Source organism: Diceros bicornis, chromosome 16 (genome assembly GCF_020826845.1).
Source record: "Diceros bicornis minor isolate mBicDic1 chromosome 16, mDicBic1.mat.cur, whole genome shotgun sequence".
Lineage (NCBI taxonomy): Eukaryota > Metazoa > Chordata > Mammalia > Perissodactyla > Rhinocerotidae > Diceros > Diceros bicornis.
The window spans coordinates 54,034,968-54,057,765 of NC_080755.1; the positions used below are offsets into that span (position 1 = coordinate 54,034,968).

General features: G+C 40.0%; 1 protein-coding gene across 2 annotated transcripts; it reads left to right on the forward strand.

Moving 5' to 3' along the window:
• The first annotated feature begins 3,214 nt into the window (after positions 1 to 3,214).
• Positions 3,215 to 15,437, forward strand: SERPINB12 (serpin family B member 12). 2 transcript variants are annotated; one of them, XM_058556585.1, is made up of 7 exons: positions 3,215 to 3,382; positions 5,806 to 5,937; positions 6,678 to 6,818; positions 8,343 to 8,460; positions 12,513 to 12,655; positions 13,888 to 14,055; positions 15,033 to 15,437. In XM_058556585.1, exons 1-7 carry the CDS (start codon positions 3,215 to 3,217, stop codon positions 15,435 to 15,437), a joined length of 1,275 nt encoding a protein of 424 aa, XP_058412568.1. The 2 variants fall into 2 exon arrangements, with proteins under 2 accessions (XP_058412568.1, XP_058412569.1); XM_058556586.1 differs by having other exon boundaries at positions 5,806 to 5,883; positions 6,684 to 6,818.
• The last annotated feature ends 7,361 nt before the right edge of the window (positions 15,438 to 22,798 follow it).

Consider the following 22,798-nt stretch of genomic DNA (forward strand, 5'->3'; position numbering starts at 1 on the left):
CAATCCCCATGGGGATCATGGGAGTCTTGGGAGGACAAACTGGTACCTGAGATGCCCCTTGGCAGAGAGGTAGTTCAGAGATGTCCTGATGGATGCTCAATGTTGGAAAGTCCTTTCTACAGCCCATGGCTGTTGGCCAGAGACACCAATAAAACATGTACCCACTGGAGGCATCTTCCTGCCGTAGAGCTGTACGTGGATTATTCTGGGCACGGGCTTTTAGAGCACAGGTATTATCTGCTCCAGATGGCAGTGTGGGGTAGGAGGAAATACCGTGGCTTTGAAGTCTGACTGAATTGACTGATTTGCACACCATCTGTATCACTTAATGGTTGGATGTAAAATGAAGATAATTTCTAGCTTATAGGACAATATTGTGAAATGCCAGGCACATCGTAGGCTCAAATTAAATGATAGCTCTAATTATAAAGTCATTGTGGGTTGAGGTAGTACTAATTCCTTGAGCTGAATACGTTTTTGAGGGACCTTACTATTTTAAAAGGTTATTTCAAGTCTGTTTGAAAATGATGATGGCTGAAGTACATTATGTACAAAATTTTCAAGTTGTAGCTTATTAAGAGGCAGCCTATTTCACCCATCAGCCTTTAGGTTTAAACTTAGACCTAGCTAAATGGTAACTTCTTTGTGAAGTGGAAGTTTTCCAGAACAGATGTAAAGCACCTCCTGTTAATGCTGGGGGAACATGTCCTAATTGTATGTGGAGCCTAAATTTCATTGCGAGAAGTTGTTCTTCAATGTCCAGTATAATCTTATTTCGTGTGTTAAACACAAATAAACTTGAAATGCTTTAAAATTAGCTGCCACGTTTAGTAATACATCTACAGTACATCTTAAAGGTAAACTTTATATAAATTTATATATATAAACATATACGTAATTGTACATATATAAAAGTTATATATAAATTTTATAATTATGTATTATGTTTTATATCTGTATATGAATGTATATATTTACAAATAGTTATATATAACATATATAAACATATATGTTATATATAACATTATATATATAAAAGTGCATAAGAAATAAGTACATTATTGTGTAACCAACACGCACATCAAGAACCAAACGTTATTAGCTTCCTAGAGGACTGTCTGATGCCTGGGCCCAGTGGGGTCCTGGAGCCAGCTCCTACCAGCCCATGAGAGCAGATTCTGCTCACCTTTTCCCAGCTCTGCAGTGACGTCTTGCTGGTAGTTTGAAATTGACCACAGTGTGGTATTTACACCATAGACATTGGCAAACACTTCCAATCATGGATTTTTTTGCCTTTTGGAGAGTCAGTTCACTAGCCCACCACTGTCCTGTCAGTTGCTAACCACAGTTCCCCCCATCCACCCCCAAGAGTAACCCCTCTCCTGCTGTCTAAAACTGCAGGTTAGTTTTGCCAGTTTGGGGACTTTTGTAAATGGAATCACACCATATGAAAGTGTTCCTGTATGTCTTCTTTCACTCAACATTATGCTGTGAGATCCATGTTCTTACATGTTGACTATAGTTCACTCAGTCTCACTGGGTATATATTCCATTGCATGACTAAACCAGAAGTTATTTTTTTATCCTACCAATTATGGACATTTGTGTTGTTTCTGAGTTTTGGCTCTTATGAAAGGCTTGCTATGAACATGTTTGTACACACAGTTTTTTAAAATCTGAGAGTTATTTTGCTACATACCTCTGAAAAATATCTTACAGTTATATTTTAGTATTATGATGATTAGATCTCTACTTTTTCCATTTATTGCTAAGTTTGTCCTATTTGTAAATCCAACGGATTTGGAAACTATGGTGTAGTCATTACTGTTTTCAAATTAGTACTGATATAACGGGATTTTTGATAAGGACAAGAAAACGAACCTTAAATCTCTTGATTTGATATTTTGTTGTAGCAACACATCATAAGATGACTTTTACTGACCACCAAAGTTTACTTATTTTTTTGGTGAGGAAGATTAGCCCTGAGCTAACATCTGTTGCCAATCTTGCTCTTTTTGCTTGAGGAAGATTGTCCCCAAGCTAACATCTGTGCCAATCTTCCTCTATTTTGTATGTGGGGCACTGCCACAGCATGGCTTGATGAGCAGTGTGCAGGTCTGTGCCTGCGATCTGAACCTGTGAACCCAAGGCCACCAAAGCAGAGTGTTTGAACTTAACCACTATGCCACTGGGCTGGCCCCAAAGTTTATCTTTAGTGAATAAAAACAGTGTTAAGAAGCTTTACATGTTAAAAGTGTTATGGTTTTAAATTGTCTATTTGAATCTGAATTATTAGAATAACTGCATTTTGATGAGTGCTGTTTAAAAAAATCTTCCTACATAATATTCCTTTGCCTTTTCCATTTCATTTGTAAATTAATTCCTTTCTCCTCCACATTCCTTAGACTCTCTGCTGTAGCTGCCTATATTGCAGTATCTGTTCGGTTAGGTCGTGGATTTCTCGAAGGCAGAGGTTGCATCTCGTTCAGTTCATCTTTTTATATGCAGTGAATAACCCAGTGGGAGAACTTCATAAATGTTTATTGAATAATTAGGTTACTGTCAGATTTAGCCAGTTTCTAATTTAAAAGCTCAAAAAGAAAAAAAACCCAGATGACATTTTAATCAAGTTGTCTGTTAAATGTTCACTTTCTCTATATTTTAGAGTTTTGTATAAAGCCAGGAGGGATTTTTCTTTTATAATTGCTTACATATAGTCATCCAATATTGTGAAGACGGACACAGAGATTAGAGTGACGCCTCTACAAGCCAAGGAAAGCAAAGGATTGCTGGCAACAACTAGACACTGGGATAGAGGCATGAAACAGATTTTCCCCAAGAGCCTCCAGAATGAACCAATCCTGGCAACACCTTGATTTTGGATACCTGCCTCCAAAACTGAGGCAGAATAAATTTCTGTTGTTTAAGCCACCCAGCTGTGGTAACTTGTTACGGCAGTTTTAGGGAACTAATTTATACCACTAAATGAAAATAGATCTCTACCTGTATCAATATCGATACTGACATCAATATCTGTCTAGGATGATGGTGACCTTAGTTTTCCAGTTTTTAATAGCATGTTGACTAATTGTATATGATTGTATCTCAGTTATTTAAAATGAGTACTATCTGTTTACCTATTTTCCTCTGATCATCATTTTCTCTCTCTTTTTTGTTTTTGTTTTTTTGGTTTTAGACTGTCATCGGTTTCACGATGGATTCTCTCATTGCAGCAAACACCAAATTTTGCTTTGATCTTTTCCAAGAGATCATCAAAGATGATTGTCATAAAAACATCTTCTTCTGTCCTCTGAGCCTCTCGGCTGCCCTTGGCATGGTTCGACTGGGGGCCAGAAGTGACAGTGCACATCAGATCGACCAGGTGCGGGTCCAGTAACTCCCATCCACGAGCAAAGTCAGACCCTAATCGTGCTTTGGCAAGCCAAGCTGCTCGTTGCACCCTGGGCTTGCCTGGATTTGCGTCTGCCCTGCAGCCTTAGTTTATATCCCCGCCTTGCTTCCTTTTCAGTCCAAACATTCTTCAAGGCTCAATTAAACCTTCACCTCCTTTATGAAGCCTCTCCAACCTCACTAGTCTGAAAACTCATTTGTTTTCTCTCTGTCTGTCTGTCTGTCTGTATGTCTGTCTCTCTTTCTCTCAATAATTATTGATCCTAACATTGCTAAGGATTTTTGATATTGTATGTGTTTTTTGTCTCACTCATTCCATTAAATATATATTTAGTAAGCACCAGTTATGTATCCAGCGGCTGAAGATCCTGGTATCCTCCCTGACTCCTCTCTTTTCCCTCTCACTTCACATCAGATTTGTCAGAAAAGCCTGTTGGCTTTTCTTTTGAAATATATCCAGAACTCAGGCATTTCCCACCGTCTCCCTGAGGTCTGACCCCTCACCGTCCCTTCTAATATGAATACAACTTCCCTAATGGGCGTCCCTCCTTCCACAGACAGTTTGTTCTCAACCCAGCTGCCAGAAAGATCCTTAGGAAACCTAAGACAGATCCTGTTTGTCATCTGCTCAAAACCCAGACTTCCCATTTCACTAATGATAGACACCCAGTCCTTACAATGGCCTATGAGGGTCTGGGGATCTGAATTCCAGATAACCTGGAGACTCCATCTCTCCCCTCCCGCTCCTCACAGGCTCCAGCCACCCTGGCCTCCCAGCTTTCTTGGCTAAGCCATTCCCACTCCTGCCTTAGGGCCCTAGCTCCATTCCCTCTGTCTGATGGCTCTTCCCCCAGATAGGGGATCTATAACTTACTTTCTCCTTTAGGACGTTGATCAGAGTTTGCCTTCTTAATAAGGCCTACCTTGACCTCTCAATCTAACACTGCTTCCTGGCCCCCAACCTTGTAAGATTCCCTCTTATCCTAGCTAAATTTCCCCCACATGCCATTTTCCATCATCTAACATACTGCATACAGTAATTAATTATTATGTGCACTGCTTTTTGCATGCCTCCTCCACTAGAATATAATCTCTTAGACGCAGGATTCTTTATCCCAGAACAGTGCTTGGCTTATAGTAGTAGACACTCAATACAAATTTGAAGAATGAATGAATGAAAATGACAAGAGCAGCTCCGCAAACAAACTACAGGCTCCTGAGGCTGGTCTTATACTTCCCTGGATCTAGCACACAGCACAGGGGTTATGCTTGAACACGGCTGCTGTCCCTAATATGGAGGAGCGAATTCTTGGATTAAGGCATAATGTGTTTAGGGTTATTCTACTTTATTCATTTACTTTGATTTCGTATATTATTCCATTAGTAAAACTTAGCTTTAGAGTGTGTTTGGTACCCTCCAGTTCAGGTTTCCGATATTCTTTCTCCAGGCACTTGGTTGTCACCCTAACACTAAACCTAACCTTACCTGCTCAAAATCTACCTGAGCAGTGCAAGATGCACCAGTTGTCTCCTACCTTTCTGCAATAACTTGTCTTTTGCTGTCCTCATTCGCTTGATTGATTTGAAGCTCCAGATCAGCGCTATCTAATGCAAATATAATTTAAGCCACGTATTTAATTAAAATCTTTAGTAGCCACGGGCCGACCTGGTGGCGCAAGTTGTTGAGTGCGCGTGCTCTGCTGTGGCGGCCTGGGGTTTGCCGGTTCGGATCCCGGCCACGCACCGATGCATCGCTTGTTGGGCCATGCTGTGGCGGTGTCCCATATAAAGTGGAGGAAGACGGGCATGGATGTTAGCCCGGGGCCAGTCTTCCTCAGCAAAAAAGAGGAGGATTGGCATCTGATGTTAGCTCAGGGCTGGTCTTCCTCACACACACACACAAAAACCCTTAGTAGCCATACTAAGAAAGTAAGAAGAAATATGTGAGACTAATTTTAATAATGCATGTTATTTAACCCAATACATTCAAAATATTATCATATCACCAAGTAATCAATTAAAAAATTTAAACGAGATATTTTAAATCCTTTTTTTTTCATATAAGTCTTCAAAATCTGGTGTGTGTCTTACACTAATAGTCACTTCAGACTGGCTCAATGGCCACAGGTGGCTGTGGCTACCTTGCTGTTCTTTTAGTTTGGTTACATTCATTCTTAAATGCAGTCCCAGGCAGGTAGCATTCAGTTTACTTGCCCTCCATTCCACCTCACAACCCAAGTCAAAAAGAAACACCCATTTTACTTTAAACTGTTGCCGATTGTTTTGTTTGACTATACAATCACTGCCATTATCACGTTATAAAAATGTTTCTGAAGCTATTTAGACTTCCTGCTGTTCATCTCGTCTGAGAGACTGTGTACCGTTATCACGCAGGTACTGCACTTCGATGAATTTTCCCAGAATGAAAGCAAAGAACCTGACCCCTATCTGAAAAGCAACACACAAGCGCTGGTTGACAGCTCTCTGGAAGTGCAGAAAGAAACAACAGGGTCTCTGACTCTGCAGGTGAGCCCTGTCACTTTTCCTTACAAACTGCTCACTCTGGCTGAGCTATATTGGGCGATGGTTGCTTATCCCTAAATATTAGGCCTTGCTGTCATCAACAGCAACAACAATAGCAATAATCCCATATGACCTGCAGTTCTTTTCTGATTGTGTGTCTTATATGTCCTTGACTGTAAGCTGGTTTCCTAAAGAGTAGGATCTAGTCTCTTCTGCTCGTGATAAAGAAACTTAGATCAGAGCTGCAGTACTCACCTACTTTTATAGGTCACAGGTCCCCAGTATGGAGCATAGCTGAGGATGAAGGGGGATCGGGGGAGGAATCCACTGGGGAATCTCCACTCTCCCTCTCTCTACTTTTGCCTCTTCTATTTCGTGCTGAAATCTGTACTGACGCACAACTTTTATTGGTTGTCTCATACCAGGAGCAGGAAAGATACTCTCTAGGTTATATATCTTCCTACCTTAGAAAGTTTAAGAGGAGAGTGGAGAGAAGATTGTCTCTTTCTTGTATCTTTTTGAATGCAGAGAAAAACGAGGTGCTCTGATCTAAATATGGTGTGCACTGCTGAGTCCCCATATACATATTTCCTGGGTGATCTCCCACTGGGACCACGTCTCACTCTCCATTCCTCACTTCTTCCCAGCTTGCTCCCCCATGTGGTAACAAAGCAAAATGACAACTTGCTTTAGTGACACTTAACTCTTCTGAGAAGATCACACTTTGTTTCTTCTTTTGTTAGACCGAGTCTTCAGGAGATGAGTGTGCACTGCTCAGCTGCTGCTTCGGGCAGCTTCTCAGCAAATTAGACAGGATCAAAGTTGATTACACCCTGAGTATTGCCAACAGGCTTTACGGAGAGCAGGAATACCCCATCTGTCCGGTGAGTAGCTGGATTACTCACCTGCTGTGCAGAACACAAACCTCTTTGACAGGATGATGTGCTGTGGCCTACGGGGAGGTCCAGGACCCACCTTTCTCTCCCACACCTTCTGTTGCCCTCCTCCCAGTTTTCCACTTGAGCAGTTTCCGAGGCCCGCTGTGAGTGCTACAGTGGGTGGAAGGAGGGTCATGTGACTAATACCCCCTTCGGAGCACGTGTGGATCTGGCGACGGTGTTCTAAAGTCAAGATGATGCACTTGCAGCTGCCCTTCCTGTCGCCCCGACCCCCCAAGGCACTTCTCTAAAATCACCTTTTGTGCCACGATCAGACCACCCCCCAGTGAAATTGTACTCACTTATGAAAGCGGAGTGGTGTAGCAGAAGGAGACTGGGTTTGGAGCCCAAAAGTCGTGTGTCTTGTCTCTGTTGCTAAACAGCTTTGTCCTTAGAGCAGGATGCATGTGCTTGTGGGCTTCAGTTTCCTCTCTCGCCACTAGAAGGAACCACGTACTTAGCAATGAACATGATGGTACGCCCAAGGGCAAATCCATACAGCTGGTTAGGGCCGGCCTCCTAAGGAGAGGGGGTAGCCTATTTTGACCAAAATAAGTATGTTCTCTTACAATGGAAATGAGATTTCGTATCCTGTGTTCTTTTAAAACCAGCTTTACTGAGATAGAAATTTACATATCATACAATTCACCCATAAAAAATATACAAATCAATGTTTTTGGTATATTACATTATTAGCTGTTTAAAAATTGTGGTAAAGTATCTATAACATAAAAATTGCCATTTTAATCATTTTAAGTATACAATTCAGTGGCATTAATTACATTCACAATGTTGTGTAAGCATCACCCTATCCATTTCCAAAACTTTTTCGTCACTCCAAACACAAACTCTGTAACCGTTAAGCAGGGTTTTAATTCCTAAAAATAGAAGCATTTTATATCTAAGTCTCTCACATTACTTGATATTTATCTTGTGATGTCTCCGCAAATGGAATGTCCAAATAAAAAGACATCTGGTGGGAAAGTCTTATGCCGTTGTAACGATAGATTGCCTCATGAACAAACATTCCATATCCTAAATTGTCACCACCACAGCAAAGATGTCTCTGGCTAATTAAGACTGGGGTAGGGGCTGGCCCTGTGGCTTAGTGCATGCGCTCCGCCACTGGTGGCCCAGGTTCGGATCCCGGGCGTGCACAGACACACTGCTTCTCTGGCCATGCTGAGGCCGTGTCCCACATACAACAACTAGAAGGATGTGCAACTATGACATACAACTATCTACTGGGGCTTTGGGGAAAAAAAGGAGGAGGATTGGCATGGATGTTAGCTCAGAGCCGGTCTTCCTCACAAAAAAAAAAAAAGACTGGGGTAGACAGAGACCACAAGCATCCAGTTTAAATGACAAGGGACCTCTTTCTCGTTAGGCTTCTCATGACCGCCTCACTTCTAACTATTAGCATAACTACATGATTTTATTGCATCATTTCCATTTATTCCAATTTATTAGGAATACTTAGACGGTGTGATTAAATTTTACCACACGACGATTGAAAGTGTTGATTTCTGGAGAGACACTGAAAAGTCCAGACAAGAGATTAACTTCTGGGTTGAATCTCAATCCCAAGGTAAGAAAAACCAAACACAGTGCAGCTGGTATGCTTTTCCATTTGAAAGAAAACGAGTCAGCCCAGCTTTTCCGATTGCTAGGCTTACAGAGGCCAGATGCTCTGCGGACTGTGTCCAAAGCTTGTTCCGGTGTCAAACAGTCAAAATGCTTCAGTACTGTGGTTCTTTATTGTTGCTCCTTTGCTCCATCACAAAGATGAAATGCCTTTCAGCCAAGCACAGTGACAGCAGGATGTTAACTATTTCCATTTTTTTAAAAGGGTCAATAAGAAGATTCTGAAGAGAATCTAGCGACTCAGAGGGAAATGAAAATAATAAAATCCTTATTCTTAACAACTTTTCACTAGATACATAGGTGTTCTTTGAGTGAAGGGGGATTTAGAGATAGTGATGAAGGGTGAAAATTTGAGGTCAACGTAAATGGTCTAATTTTTAAATATAAAGCTCCCTTTCCAGTCCCATCCAACTCCCAGCAAAACGCAAGTCTCTAAATGGAAGAGGGATCAGACTGTATGATCATGGGCTTCCAAAGTGGCCATTTCCTCCCAGTGACATTTAAATACAATTTGCTGTCCTGCTTCTCTTGCTGGCAGCCCAGTTCATCCAACACACCTGCCTGGCTGCCAAATCCTCAGACACGAGACCCCTGGGAGTAATCTTCACTTATCCTATACTCTTTAATGTCTTGCTTCTAATCTTTTCTTCATGTAACTCAGTTACATGGCTATTCCAAGAAAACATAAATTGTGCTACTGTGGAATAATATCAATCTTTGTGAAATACCTATACCCTGTGCCTGTGCTTAACTTGGTAGAGTAAGGAGTTCTTTACTGCTCTGATGCTTGCATTAAAACAAAAACTATGTGAAACTACATGAAACTAGGCCTGACTGCAGCTAAATCAGTCAAATGACGTTGTGTTGATGACCTCTCTGGTTCTCAGTAGCCGCGGCTGTAAAATGATGGAGTAGGAGTGAGAAGATCTCTTGTCTCTGTAAAATTCCATGATTCCCTAAAGCTGTATTTTCTTTAGTAAATAGAACCCACAATTTTACGTTCTAAATTGTTTCTCCTCATAAGTGCTGCTTTTTGTTTCAATATTTCTAATGCTTCTAATGCTTTCATTATAGTTTAGAGTTTCCTTTTGATGGCATGCATTGATCACTATTATTGTTTGAATCACACCAATTTTTTCAGCACTGATTGTTCAGTTGCTTATAGAATCAAAACTCATCTTCCCTGTAGAATAGCCACTGACATTGGAGTTCATCTGTCATATTAGAACTATTTAGGACCCCGTTTCTTGGACTTAGAACATCATTCATACAACAAAAATAATACAGCACATTTACAAATATTCTTTAGTTGAGCTGTAAGGAGTTTCAAATCCATGATAGCTGTCTTAGTGTCTTATATGTACTTGTAATCAATATACAAATTCACATTGCCTTAATAAGAACCCACTCAAGTATAAAAGTTTTCAGTATTGCTTCACATGATGAACTAAGAGCAAAGGGAAGCTGGAGAAGGTTTGACAGAGAGTGTGTTATTTAAAAGATGACTCCGATCGTACGATGGAGGAAAGATTGGAAGTGGACAAGAGTGTATGCAGGTGCAGATGGAAGAGTTAGAGCATCATTGTAGAAGAACAAGAAAGAGGCACTGGAAGCTTGACCAGGTGGTGGTGGTGGAGATGGTGAGAGGCGGATAGATTTGAGAGATATTAAGATGTAGATCAGAAGGATTTTACCAGTCACTTGGATAGATGATGGATGGTTTAATGAGAGTCAGAGAGTCATCAAGAATGACCTGTAACACTTTGGGCCAGCTCCGGTGGCCTAGTGGTTAAGTTCAGTGTGCTCCGCTTCCATGGCCCAGGTTTGATCCTGGGTGTGGACCTACACCACTCATCTGTCAGTGGCAGCTCACATACAAAAAGAGGAAGACTGGCAACAGATGTTAGCTCAGGGTGAATATTCCTCAGCAAAAAAAAAAAAAAAGGAAGACCCATAATACCTTAACTTGAACATCTTAATTATTCAAAATGCAAAGCAGAGACAGTAAGCCCATATAAAGAAATTGCCTTTCTGACACCCCATTTATATCTCCTTATAACATGTCAAATACTTTAATGCAATTTTTCAAACAAATTAAAGATTTTCCTATATGGCAATATGCCCTATTGGTGATTTAAGTTTTTGGAAAAAAGGGTTGCTAAGACTGATAAACTCCTTGAACAAGGTTTGTGTCCTTAGGTTAGAAGTATTATTTATTGTAGTTATTGCTATTTAAGGATTAGTCTCTGCGTTCTGAACTCAGTGTAGCCAACAAGTGAGAGGCTTCAACTTCTTTAAATCTTTTTGTTTCTCATTTCTTCTTTACTTGCAGTGGTCTAGTTCCCCTGAACCATCTCCCCAGTAGATTCATTCCCCACCATCCCCATGTTAGAGACTCAAACCTCCCCAAATCTGTGTTTCACAGATGGGGGGAAATGGTCTGTGGTCTTGTTGGCTTTCAGTGGAGAAGAAGGGAGGATGTCAGCCTCCTTGATGCTGGTACCTCAGGTAGGGCTTAGTGAGTGCTTTCTTCTACCAGCGCACATGTGGTAGAAACAGAATAAACTCTTTCCCTCGGGCCTACAGGTTAGTGGCTTCCCTGGAGGGTCAGATCAAACTGCTGGACACATCAGGGCATTTTTTGACTACCAGTGTGGGGCTGAGAAAGATGTTTCTGTGCAATGAAAAGTTTGGAGTACATGAGAGAACACATATAGTACATCACTTCTCTTGCCTTCAGATTAAGACCATGGCCCAGGGCATTTGCACATGTTCTCAGTGACTGATGGCCTGGGAAGAATGTCTGACTTTCTTCAATTTGTTATCTGGTGCAATGCTTTCTGATTCTCTCTTCCATCTGATGGCTTTCCTTCCCTATCTCTTGTTCTCCTATATTGGCTTAGGGTGGGGTACCCCTGCCTGGCCTTTTCTTGGGGGAAGCACTCAAACTCCAAAATCATTTCTCCTTACTTCTTCCACATGCCACAAAAATTCCCATTCCTTCAAGGTTCCGCTAAGTTGCTAAGAGGAAAGTGGGTTCCCTAAAGAAATTCATACAAAGGCGTGAATATCTAGTTTCTCAGTTAGTTAGCGCTCCCAAAGTGTTTTAAGTGTAGATGATGTCAACGTAATCTGTTATCATGGGATTTAAGTGGAAATCTTCTTGAGGTGGAAAAGTCTTCTCATCTTAAGGCCTAGACATGCATTCAAGTAACTGATAATTTAGTATTTTAAGGTGGAGAAGGATGCATACTGAATGTGGACTATTGCCTAATAGCATGGGCTTTTCCAGTCTGCCTTAGGGCTGGTTATTGTGGGGGGATCCCCAAAGCTGGGCCAGGAGCGGGAATACCCCAGGAGTGATCTCAGTCTGCCTTGCTGCTTTTTGGCTGTGTAACCTCATCTCTCATTGGCTGTAGTTGATTCTTCTATAAAGAAGGGCTAACAATACCTACTTCTCAGGGTTGATGTGGGATGGAATGAGAGAGGGAATGTGAAAGTCCCTATAAAACAGGTTTTATATCATGACCTCATACATTTATACACATTTTTATAAGCAAGCATTTCTATGCATTTTTGTTATCTGCTGTGATAAGTGCTTGAGATAGGAAGTTTACATGATGGTGCTTTTTCTCAAAGAGATGATAATATACTCAGGTGGCAGGATATATACTTTGAAAGCTCAACCATGGCATAAGATATCTGATGACAAGTTCTAACCACAGTGATACAGAGAATCAAAGGAAATTCCCTCAGTTACGGTGCTCAGAATTGAGTCCCTCTTAGTGAGAGGGTGCCTCCCCCCATCAGTCCCACTCTTACCTCTACTTCCACCCCATCCTGGACTATGAATGGTTCAATTTTCGTGGGTCAGTTCTTGCATGAGACGTGCTCTAGCCTTGGGGATGTTAAGCTGCATTAAAAGAAATCTGTCTACATGAATACTTTTGATAAAATTCATACTCAGGATATTCTCTGGAACCTTTTTTTTTTAAGGTAAAATCAAGGAAGTCTTCAGCAAGGACGCTCTTACCAATGCGACTGTGCTGGTGCTGGTGAACGCTGTTTACTTCAAGGCCAAATGGGAAAAATATTTTGACTGTGAAAACACAGTTGATGCATCTTTCTCTCTAAATGAGGTAACGTATTAGATATTACACTCAGAATTTCCACTTAGAATGATTTTCAGGATGTATACTCAAATCTAAAACTTAGATCTCTGGGTTACAGCTTACATTTATAATAAGAACATTTTGCTATTAACAAAAATCAGTACCTGAAGTTTATTAAATATTTTTGTGTCAGGCACTGCGCTGAGCATTTTCCATTCATTATTTCATTTGTTCTCAAAATAACATTATGAAAATGGGTGTTATTATTATTCCCACTTAGGAGTTGAGGGGAAAAAATGCGAAGGTTACTTAGCCAAATTCATGTGTTAGGATTCTCATCTGTGAGTATTTGCCTCAAAAACCCATGTACTAAGCTGCCAAGCTGTGGAAAGAGAGAAAAGGGAGGGGTCAGATTCCAGCTCAGCACTTGTTAGCTGTGTTACTCTCTCAAGTGCTGTACATTCTCATCTGTAGATTGATGATCCCCCACGTACTGTGCGGGTGGTGCCCTTTTCTCTGATGGAAGCCTATGGAACAGGTGTTGTTATTTATTTATTTATTTATTTATTGAGGAATATTGGCCCTGAGCTAACATCTGTTGCCAATCTTCCTCCTTTTTTCCTTTTTTCTCCCCAAAGCCCCAGTAGATATTGTATGTCATAGTTGCATGTCTTCCAGTTTTTCTATGTGGGATGCCGCCTCAGCATAGCTTGATGAGTGGTGAGTGAGTCCACGCCCAGGATCCGAACCGGGGTACTCTGGGCTGCCGAAGTGGAGCACACAAACTTAACTGCTACGCCACACCGGGCTGGCCTTGGTGTTGTTATTTAATATGTAGATGATTATCGTTTAACCAAGGCTCCTATTGACACTGGGGTGGGGGCATTCAGGCTAGTGGGGGCAAAGGATCAAGTGAAGCTGAGAGACGGGGATGGAGCAGACATGGAAGAGAGAGAGCTGGCAGGGCTTGTTTCTGAAAGTTAGGCTCTGGGTAGATGCCTGGAAAGACAGTCTACCAACAAGTGGCCTTGGTAGCTGAAGAACCTATTAAAACCACAGGAAGATAAAGTGTTGGCAAAGGAAAGGCCAACTGGTCAGTGGGCAGAGGACTCTCTTGATTGGATCACTAGTGTGGCTCAGAACTTCTGGTGAAGACCCTTCTCATCTTAATGGACTGCTGTTTCCAGGGAAGTTGGGAACCATGTGAGTTTGTGAGCTTATCATGGCAGTCCTGTAACTTTCTACTTTGTCCACTACAGAATGAAAAGAAGACTGTGAAGATGATGAATCAAAAGGATCTATTTAGAATTGGCTTCATAGAGGAGCTGAAGGCACAGATCCTTGAAATGAGGTATATCAAGGGGGAACTCAGCATGTTCATCCTGCTGCCATCTTGCTCTGCAGATAACGTGAAGGGCCTGGAAGAGGTAGATCTTCATTTTCATGTCTCTACAAAATATTTCATTACAGATCTCTGGAGAGCAGCACTATCTACCATCTACCATCCTGAGGAAGGGTGTTACCTGAGCTATCAGAGATATCAAAGGATATATGAGAATCGAATTCAATGAGATATTTATTCCTCATTTGTTTAGAACTAAAGAACAAATACCAAAAACGTTGGATAGGACTTTCCTCTCTAATCTCGTAGCTCTCTCTGCAGTTGTTTTTTCCAGATAAGGAATCTGGATGCTGAGTAACTTGAGACTTGCTACAAAGGAAACCACTTTTCCTTTTCTCTGAATATCCTGCCTTTTGGCCTCTTACTCAGACTATTTTGCTATAGCTCAAAGACCATTTAGCTGAATCTTGTTTTTGGGTGCATGTGCCTTGACAGAAGTGGAGATACTGATACTGGAATAGATTACTTGTGAGGTAGGAATTAACAAAGGCTGAGGAAGCTCTGCTACATATAGTCCTATAGGGTAAAGACAGAAAGAGAGAGAGAGCAAGCGAGAGAGAAATGCCAGTATAGTAATTACAATAATAATAATTATTCAAAATTTATTACGTGCCTGGCCTGTGTTAAGTACTTTACATGCATTATTTTGTTTATTCCTTGCAAGAGCCTAATGATATCTCTGTTTTATAGAAGAGGAGATTGAACTTCAGAATGTAAAGACTTTGCCAAACTCACCCAACTTAGTCAATCGACCTTTGTTGGGCTTTGAACACTAGTCTGTCAGACACCAAAGACCACTGGAACCCTAACTATCCTGTAACTTTTAAAGAGGAAAGAGATTTGCTTGGAGGAGTTTTAAATAAAATCAGAGTATTTTGAGGCTTAGGGAAAGATCTTGAAGATTGTTACCGACTGTTGAAATAGATGGACTCTTTGAAGTAGTTGGAGTATTCTTTGCAGGCTCAAAATCTGATCTTAAATGTTATTTTCTTCCTCTTATAGCTTGAAAGGAATATCACCTATGAAAAATTAGTGGCCTGGAGCAGTTCAGAAAATATGTCAGAAGAAAGAGTAGCTGTCTCCCTTCCCCAGTTCGCCCTGGAAGACAGCTATGATCTCAATTCTATTCTACAAGACATGGGCATCACGGATATCTTTGATGAAACAAAGGCTGATCTGACAGGAATCTCTCGAAGTCCCAATTTGTACCTGTCCAAAGTTGTCCATAAAACCTTTGTGGAGGTGAATGAAAACGGCACACAGGTAGCTGCAGCCAGTGGAGCTGTCGGCATGGAAAAGGGCACACCATCCTGGGTGACGTTTAATGCCAATCATCCTTTTCTCTTTTTCATTAGACACAACAAAACCCAAACCATTCTCTTCTATGGCAGGGTCTGCTCTCCTTGAAAGGAGCACACTGTCTAGTACTTGGGAGCTGGAAGAAAATGGCAATGTAGTCTTCCCCTGGTATAACATGGGAATTTGCATTTTTGCTAATATCTAAAGCTGGCTGAATCCCATCACAGCTCCAGGCTCCCTTTCTCCAGCCATTGGCCAGCACTTGTCCTGATCTTTCTCTCACCCTGTAGGTGATTTTCATCTAAGTCCGTTAGTATCAAAAGACCCTTGCTCCCTCCCTAAACTTTCACCACCCTAAGCTTTCAAGCATATAAATTCACCCTCTGTGACCTGAAGGTTGACATAATTGAGAATCATATTGACTATAAGTTACCTACCTCCTTATGAGGGAATTCTGAAAGTTCAAGTCATTCGACCACTTCTAGGAAATGGCAAACTCAGAATGAACATGGTGGCTAGAGAAAATGTTTAAATGGAATGTGTTTTGGAAACTCAGCTATGAAATATGGGAGTTAAAATCATGGCCCATCATTGGGCAACATATCTTGCCTCTTCTTCTTCCACCATCTTTAACTGCGGGGAAGATGTTCTGTGAGGTGCTTCCTTACTTCGGAGAAAGTAGGGCTTGGGGTGGATTTAGGTGATAGTTCAAGGATGTAGGACTGCCTCAGCCAGCACTCACTTTCGCAGAGCAGGAGAATGGTACTTGTCTTGAGAATTTGACATTGACCCAGTAGACTGGCAAGTGGATTTAAAAGAGATTAGTCTCAGTTTTCCTTATTGAGTCTCCTAGGGCATCATCATGAAGCACTTCCCTCTGTCTCTTCCTCACACTCTTCCTCAGAGAATTCTCACCTGTAGTTACTCCTAAATATTCCAAATGTGAGGTGGGAGAGAAGCACTGCCCTCACTGTGGACCACTGGCCTCCTCATTCCCCTCTCTCTGTACTCTGGCCACATGGACCTATTTGTCCTTCCAGAGGCCTCATGCTTGGTCGTGTCCTGAGAGTAGGCCTGGGCTTGGACATGATGCACGTGGAAATCCTTGTCAGGAAGGCTCTTGGCTTCATATCAAGCTCTAGTCTACTGAAAGCCTGATGCTGGAGTGTTCAAGACTCTAGGACCTGGGACCTTTGTTCTCTGAAATGTGGGTCTGAGTTCTTGATCTCTGCCTTAGCTGAATGCTCTGGAATGACCACTGACATGCCTAACTGGAGGAATTGGTCAGTCTCTCTTCTGTGGAGGTGAATTTCTGGTCTTGGTTGTAGCCCGGTTTCTCTGCCCTGCCCTAAGACAGTCCTCCTCCCAGTTGCCACTGTGTTGGTTAAGTGTGGCTGTAGCCGTTTTTGCAGGAGAAGGTAGGTAAACTTCACCTGCTGTCATGCTGGCTGCCTCCCCCCAGTTCTCCTCTACACTAGCGTTTTCTTTGTGCTGTGAGAGAGAAGTTCCACATTCTTCGTACAAGCTTCTCATTGTCGAAGCTTGTTTATGGTATAAAAAATTTCTCATTGGTAATATGAAGCAGTTCGAAGCAGTTCTTCTAAGTTTTTTACCCAGAATGCATGTCCCATGGGTCAAATTTATCTCAGATAATCAAATACTTAGTCTCTCCTATGGTACCTTTTGGGGTTGACGTTTTGAGGGCTGATTCCATGCTGATGTGGCATCATTGCTGGGCACTGAGGTGGGTAACTGTGACCTATATATAGGTCTGGCATTGTCTGACATTGCTTATGTTCTAATGCTTTTCCTTGATAAACACATTTTCTCATTTTTAATGAGATTTTTCAGAATTTTAATCACGAGGGGAAAATGTATCTATTTACAGTAATGAGAAAGAATGAGATTCTTAAATCTTTCTATAAATCAGTAAACATAGTCTTTACTAATCTTTGATTGATTAAAATGTTTCTTAGTGAATAAAGCACTTTTGTCATTAGTTACGATATGTACAATGTCTTGCCAACTGACTTTTTTTAGTGACATAAATTTAAAATTTTCATTCAAATATATAGAAATACATAATCTATAAAACTAACAATTCATCTCAGTTATGTAGGAAAAATATATCTTGTGCCAGTAATAATTTCTCCCAACTTTCCACCATAATTACATATGAAGGAGTACAAAAAAGATGAAACTCACAACAATTCTAAAACCTAAGAGTGATAGTCAAAGGATCACCAGAATATGGAAGAAATTTCTGCTGACTACAAGCTAATGGCACTGGATGGCAAGACATCGTCTAGGGGTGACCTGTATCATGCCACACTTGCGTCAATCTGTCTTGTTTTCCTCCCACTACTGTCTTCCCCTGAGTTTAGAAACACAAGATTTCTGCTAATCTAAATTCTGGACATCCACATCTCTACTTTGTACTTGCTGTTGTCTCCCACCCTCTGTCTTTCTTATTCATTTGTTTCCTTTCTGCAGCCAATTGAAGACTGAATGAAACTCCCCAGGTATGACTTGGAGGAAGATGAGGATAGACATTGGCACTTTCCACCATAGGCAGTTTTGTCATCACAACTAAAGGGTTTTTGGTGGGGCAAGCACAGAAAGAGCCCTGGTGCCAGTGTTCTTGGGTTTGTATATTTCATCTACCCTCTATGTTTAGAGTATCAGAGATTCAGGCCATACAGAGAGGAGAGGATTCTAACTTTGTCCAGCAGAACTACACTAGATGGAAGCCTATGAGATACTAGGAATTACCCTCAAAATTAGGAGCTCTTGACTCTCTTCGTTCTTACACCCTTCAGTGAGACTGACACGTCAGTGTGCCAGCCAGAGGCAGAGAGACCATGCAAGTCAGTAGGCTGGTATAATTGCTAGAAAACTAGCCAGAGCATGCAAATCAACGGAATGAGCTCTTCCATTTCTAGGTCAAGCTTCCTTCCATCCAGCAATGTTGACAAGTAGAACAAGCGAGACTATGTAGATTCAAAAACAATTGATTCATTTATGCCAACTATAAATATTCTGGGACGAGAACCATGAACACGTAGTACTCAACAGGCTCTGCAGTGCTCTCTAGTTCACAGGCTCTACTTTATTTCAACCCAAGTTCTCCTTATGATTTCATACATTATCTAAAGCATATTTCCCCTTCAAACTCCTCCCCAGTTTTTCCTGGAGGTGGGACAAGTCAGACATCTGTTGCTTCATCCCTGATTGCTGTTTACTTGTTTTGCATGTGTGGCATTTTTAAAATTACAATATTGTTAACCTGAGGCAGAGGTCCTGTAACCGGGGCCACAGGGTGAGGAAGCTGTGCAGTTGTCTCCGTGGATTTCTTTGCTCCACAGTTGAATGCCAACTTCCAACGTGTTCTTCATCCACCTTACTTATGTTGTATTCTTGTTTTCCCGAATCCACTGTCTTATTCTTTTTTTTACTCAATAAAACACAAAATTTATTCCCACATATGCACACTTTTTACCAATGTATTCTATAGACTTAATATTTAATTCAAAAATCACCACATTCTAATACATTGTTTTCCTTCTGAATAATGTTATCCATAATGTGCATTAAGCAATGTTTTAGCTACAAATGGCTGAAAGGATTTAAGAAGCAATCAAATGCACAGCAGGGATGCTGACGGAAATCCACACACCCTCTGTTGACACACACAAGTTCTGAATAGATGATACCATGTCCAAGGTTAAGTAAATGGGAATAAAAATATAGAGTTATGAAGAAAATATAGTGTCAAATGAGGAATGGATACACCATTCTATAGACATAAAGATGAGACTTCAGAAAATGACTTGTGGCAAAAACCAGAAGGGAACTTTAGACAACTTTTTGGTATGATCAATAGTGTTTAAGAAGGCATGGCCTCTATGGAGTTGGAGCAGAAATCCACGAAGATAAACTGTGATGAGATGTGAAAGAACTGAAAGAAATGTAAGACCGCTAGGGAACTAAAAATACAGTAGCAAAATTTAAATAGGCGTTAGAGGCATCAAAGAAGCAAAACTGATGCATTGGAAAATGTAATTAGTGATGAATAGGGAGTATTTGAATGTCTCTCTTAGAATGTGGAGGAAATAATAAGAGGAAAATTGGTAAACATAAAGAGACAACAGGAAGTAAACCCGAGAATTATGATGTTTCTGAGAAAGAAAACAGATTAATTGGCATGAAATCAATAATCAAAGACATAATTAAAGAAAACTTTCTAAACTGGGATGGTCACCTGATTACACTGATTGATTTCCAAGAAAAATAAGCAAAATAGGCTTGCTAAAATTTTTTCAAAATAAAAGATTGAGAAAATAATTCTATTAGAATCTGGGCAAAAAAGAAAATAGTTGACATAAAAGGATAAAAAATCAGATGGGCCTCAGACATTTGTATTGTATTAAATTTCTGAGGACAATGAAACTTAGTCTACAAGTTTGAGAGGAAAATATATGATTAAAGAATTTCATGCCCAGTCAAGTTGGCTTCTGTGTGCAAATGTAACAGAAAAATCCTTCTCAGATGTATTTCTGCATATGTGAGTGTAGGATGTTTAATCTCCAGCACCTAGCACCATGTTGTAAACATCATAGAAATTAAATGCTTGTTGCTTTGAGTAGAATCCAATGCAGTCAAAGACTCCAAAAAGTTAGTAAAGAAATTCCTTCAGTAAAAATATCATTTCAATTGACAATCAAAGGGAGAAGAGAAATTCCTCATTTGATCCTAATTATGCCCCAAATTGTTGGGAGCTGTGACTTTTCTTTTTAGCCTTGATTTTTTTTTTCAATATTGGGTCTAAGGAACGAGTGAGTTTCAATATCCAGAATAAGACTGCAGCCATGAAATCTCTGAATTAGAGCCATAATAATACCTCGTATTTATTGAGTGCTTGTGTACCAGTGTTGATCGAAGACACTTAATGTGTTAGCCCATTTAATCCTCTCAATCATCCTGAGAGGTATGTTATTATTATCCACATTTAGCAGAAGAGGAAACTGAGGCACAGATAAATTAAGTAATTTGCTTAAGGTTACCCAGGCAGCAAATGGTTGAGCTAGGATTTGAACCAGGCCATCTGGCTGGGTGTGATACAGTGGTATCTAACCACTACTCTATCCATCCTTCCAAGTAGAAATAAAACAATTCCTTATTTATTTGCATTTCTTCATTTTGCACGTGTGAACTTTGAGGACCAAGGACCAAAACAGCATTCACAGACAGGTTAATCAGGAATCTCAAATACAGAGACAAGCATATAATCTAGATTACCAAATGCTGGAGGGAAATAACCACATGAAAGAAAGAAATCAACCTCAACAGAGTCAATAGGTCAAACAAGAGACATTAGATAAGGTAAACTAGGGGACAGCCTTGTGGTGTAGTGGTTAAGTTCAGTGTGCTCTGCCTTGGCTGCCCCCAGGTTCGCAGGCTCGGATCCCGGGCATGGACATACACTGCTAATCAAAATAGAGGATGATGGGCACAGATGTTAGCTCACGGACAATCTTCCTCAGCAAAAAAGAGGGAGATTGGCAACAGGTGTTAGCTCAGGGCCAAGCTTCCTCACTGAAAAAAAAAAAAAAGTAAAATATAAGCAGGAAATTATTAAAATAGTCATTTAGAGTTCCTAGAAATAAACTTAATTATTACAAAAGCTCAGTAAGTTGACTGAGCAGCAGAATGAACACAGCTAAAAGTCAGCTGGGAGACTGAATGTGGAATACAAAACAGAATAAAAAGATAAAGAGAGAGAAACTGTTAATGACTTAAAAATGTTAAGAGCCATGCAAGGTGGTTTAAGAAGTTCCAACATTAATCACTGCATATTTCAGGAACAGAGAGTACCAAGGGGAGGAAGTTCTCAAAGATATAAGAAAAGAAAAATGTACAGAATTGAAAAAAAAGTCATGCCAATTAAAAGGGCCCACTGAGAACCTACACTTCCACCCTGTGGCAAAATCATAGAAAATCAAGGAAAAAAGAAATCGTTCTAAAAAGTTTGTGAGTTAAAAGAAATAGAATCCATAACATGGAATGAGAACTGGATTGAGTTTAAGTTTCTCTTTGGCCTTACAAGAAGACACAGAGCAATATTTTGAAGTTCTGAGAGAAAAAAACTATGAAACTAAAATGTGTACCCATATAAACTGTTATTGCAGTGTGATGGCGAAATGCATGAGCAAAGACTCTTAAGTTTACTACCTGCAAACTTTAACCTGAAAGAATATCTAGAAGTTCTACTCCAAAAAAATTTAAACGGTGAGTCAGAGAAGAAAATGTGGGATATGTGTAGCAAACAAAAAGAAAAAAGAAAAATAAAAAAAAGAAAAAGAAGAGTAAAACACAAGTTAAGCCTAAATGAGAATTAATAATTTAAAAATTAAGACTCAGAGGATCTCAGCATGAGAGGTGGGAGATGGTGGGGTTGAGGAGTGAAGCAGGAATTAGAGAAAGAAAGCTCTTCTTATACTTCAGGGGGTGGTGGGGAGAGTACATTAACTCTAGACAACAATAAAAAATTATGTTCAATATTTGTGTGAAACCTAAGGATAACCAGTTGAAGAAGTGAGATAGGAGGCATAACTGCCAAAATATTAGGGGGAAAAAGAATGAAAAATGTTTGATCAATGGAAAAAACAAGAAAAAGAAGAAGAAAGTGGAAAGCACAGCATATATAAAACTTCAGATGGCAAATAAGTCCAAATATGACTGGTTCCAAGAAATGCGGGTGAGTTAAACCGGACAGTTAAAAGACAGGATGAAATAAAAAGACAAAAACTTATTCATAGACTATTTATAGGAGGCAATAATAACAATAGGAAGATTAAAATAATGGTAGAGAAAAAGAGACACCAGAGAAATATTAGCAGGAGGGAAGTGAGAATAACAACAATAAAATCAGACCAAAAAAATCTACTCAAAGTACAAATCAGTAATAGGGACAAAGATAAATATTTCACTTTGACAAAAGATGTCATCTATCAAAAATAAAAATTAACGTCAGCATAATTTCTAAATACAAGGAGGTATAAATACAAGAAGAAATTGAAAAATCTACAAAAATAGTGAATAACTCTGATACATCTTTTCTAGATACCAATAATTCAAATAGGAAAAAAACTACTCAGAGGAAAATATAAAACTTTTAATGCATTTACTGGAAAACAAGAAAAATTAAAACACTTTCAGCTTTTTTCCCTCAGAAGTTTGAAAAGAGAACAATATACTTGACAAACCCAAATAAAAGTGAAAATAATAAAGATAAAGGCAGAAATTTAAAAAGCTTGGAAGATAAAAGCTTAAAAAAAAAGAATTGGAGGTATGATTAAAAAAAGAATAAAGACATTAACAAACAATCTAGGAACACAAAAAGGGATGTATGTTATTGTGTATTTGTGGAGGTTTATATTTAAAGTAAATTCCTAGGAGTAGAATTGCTG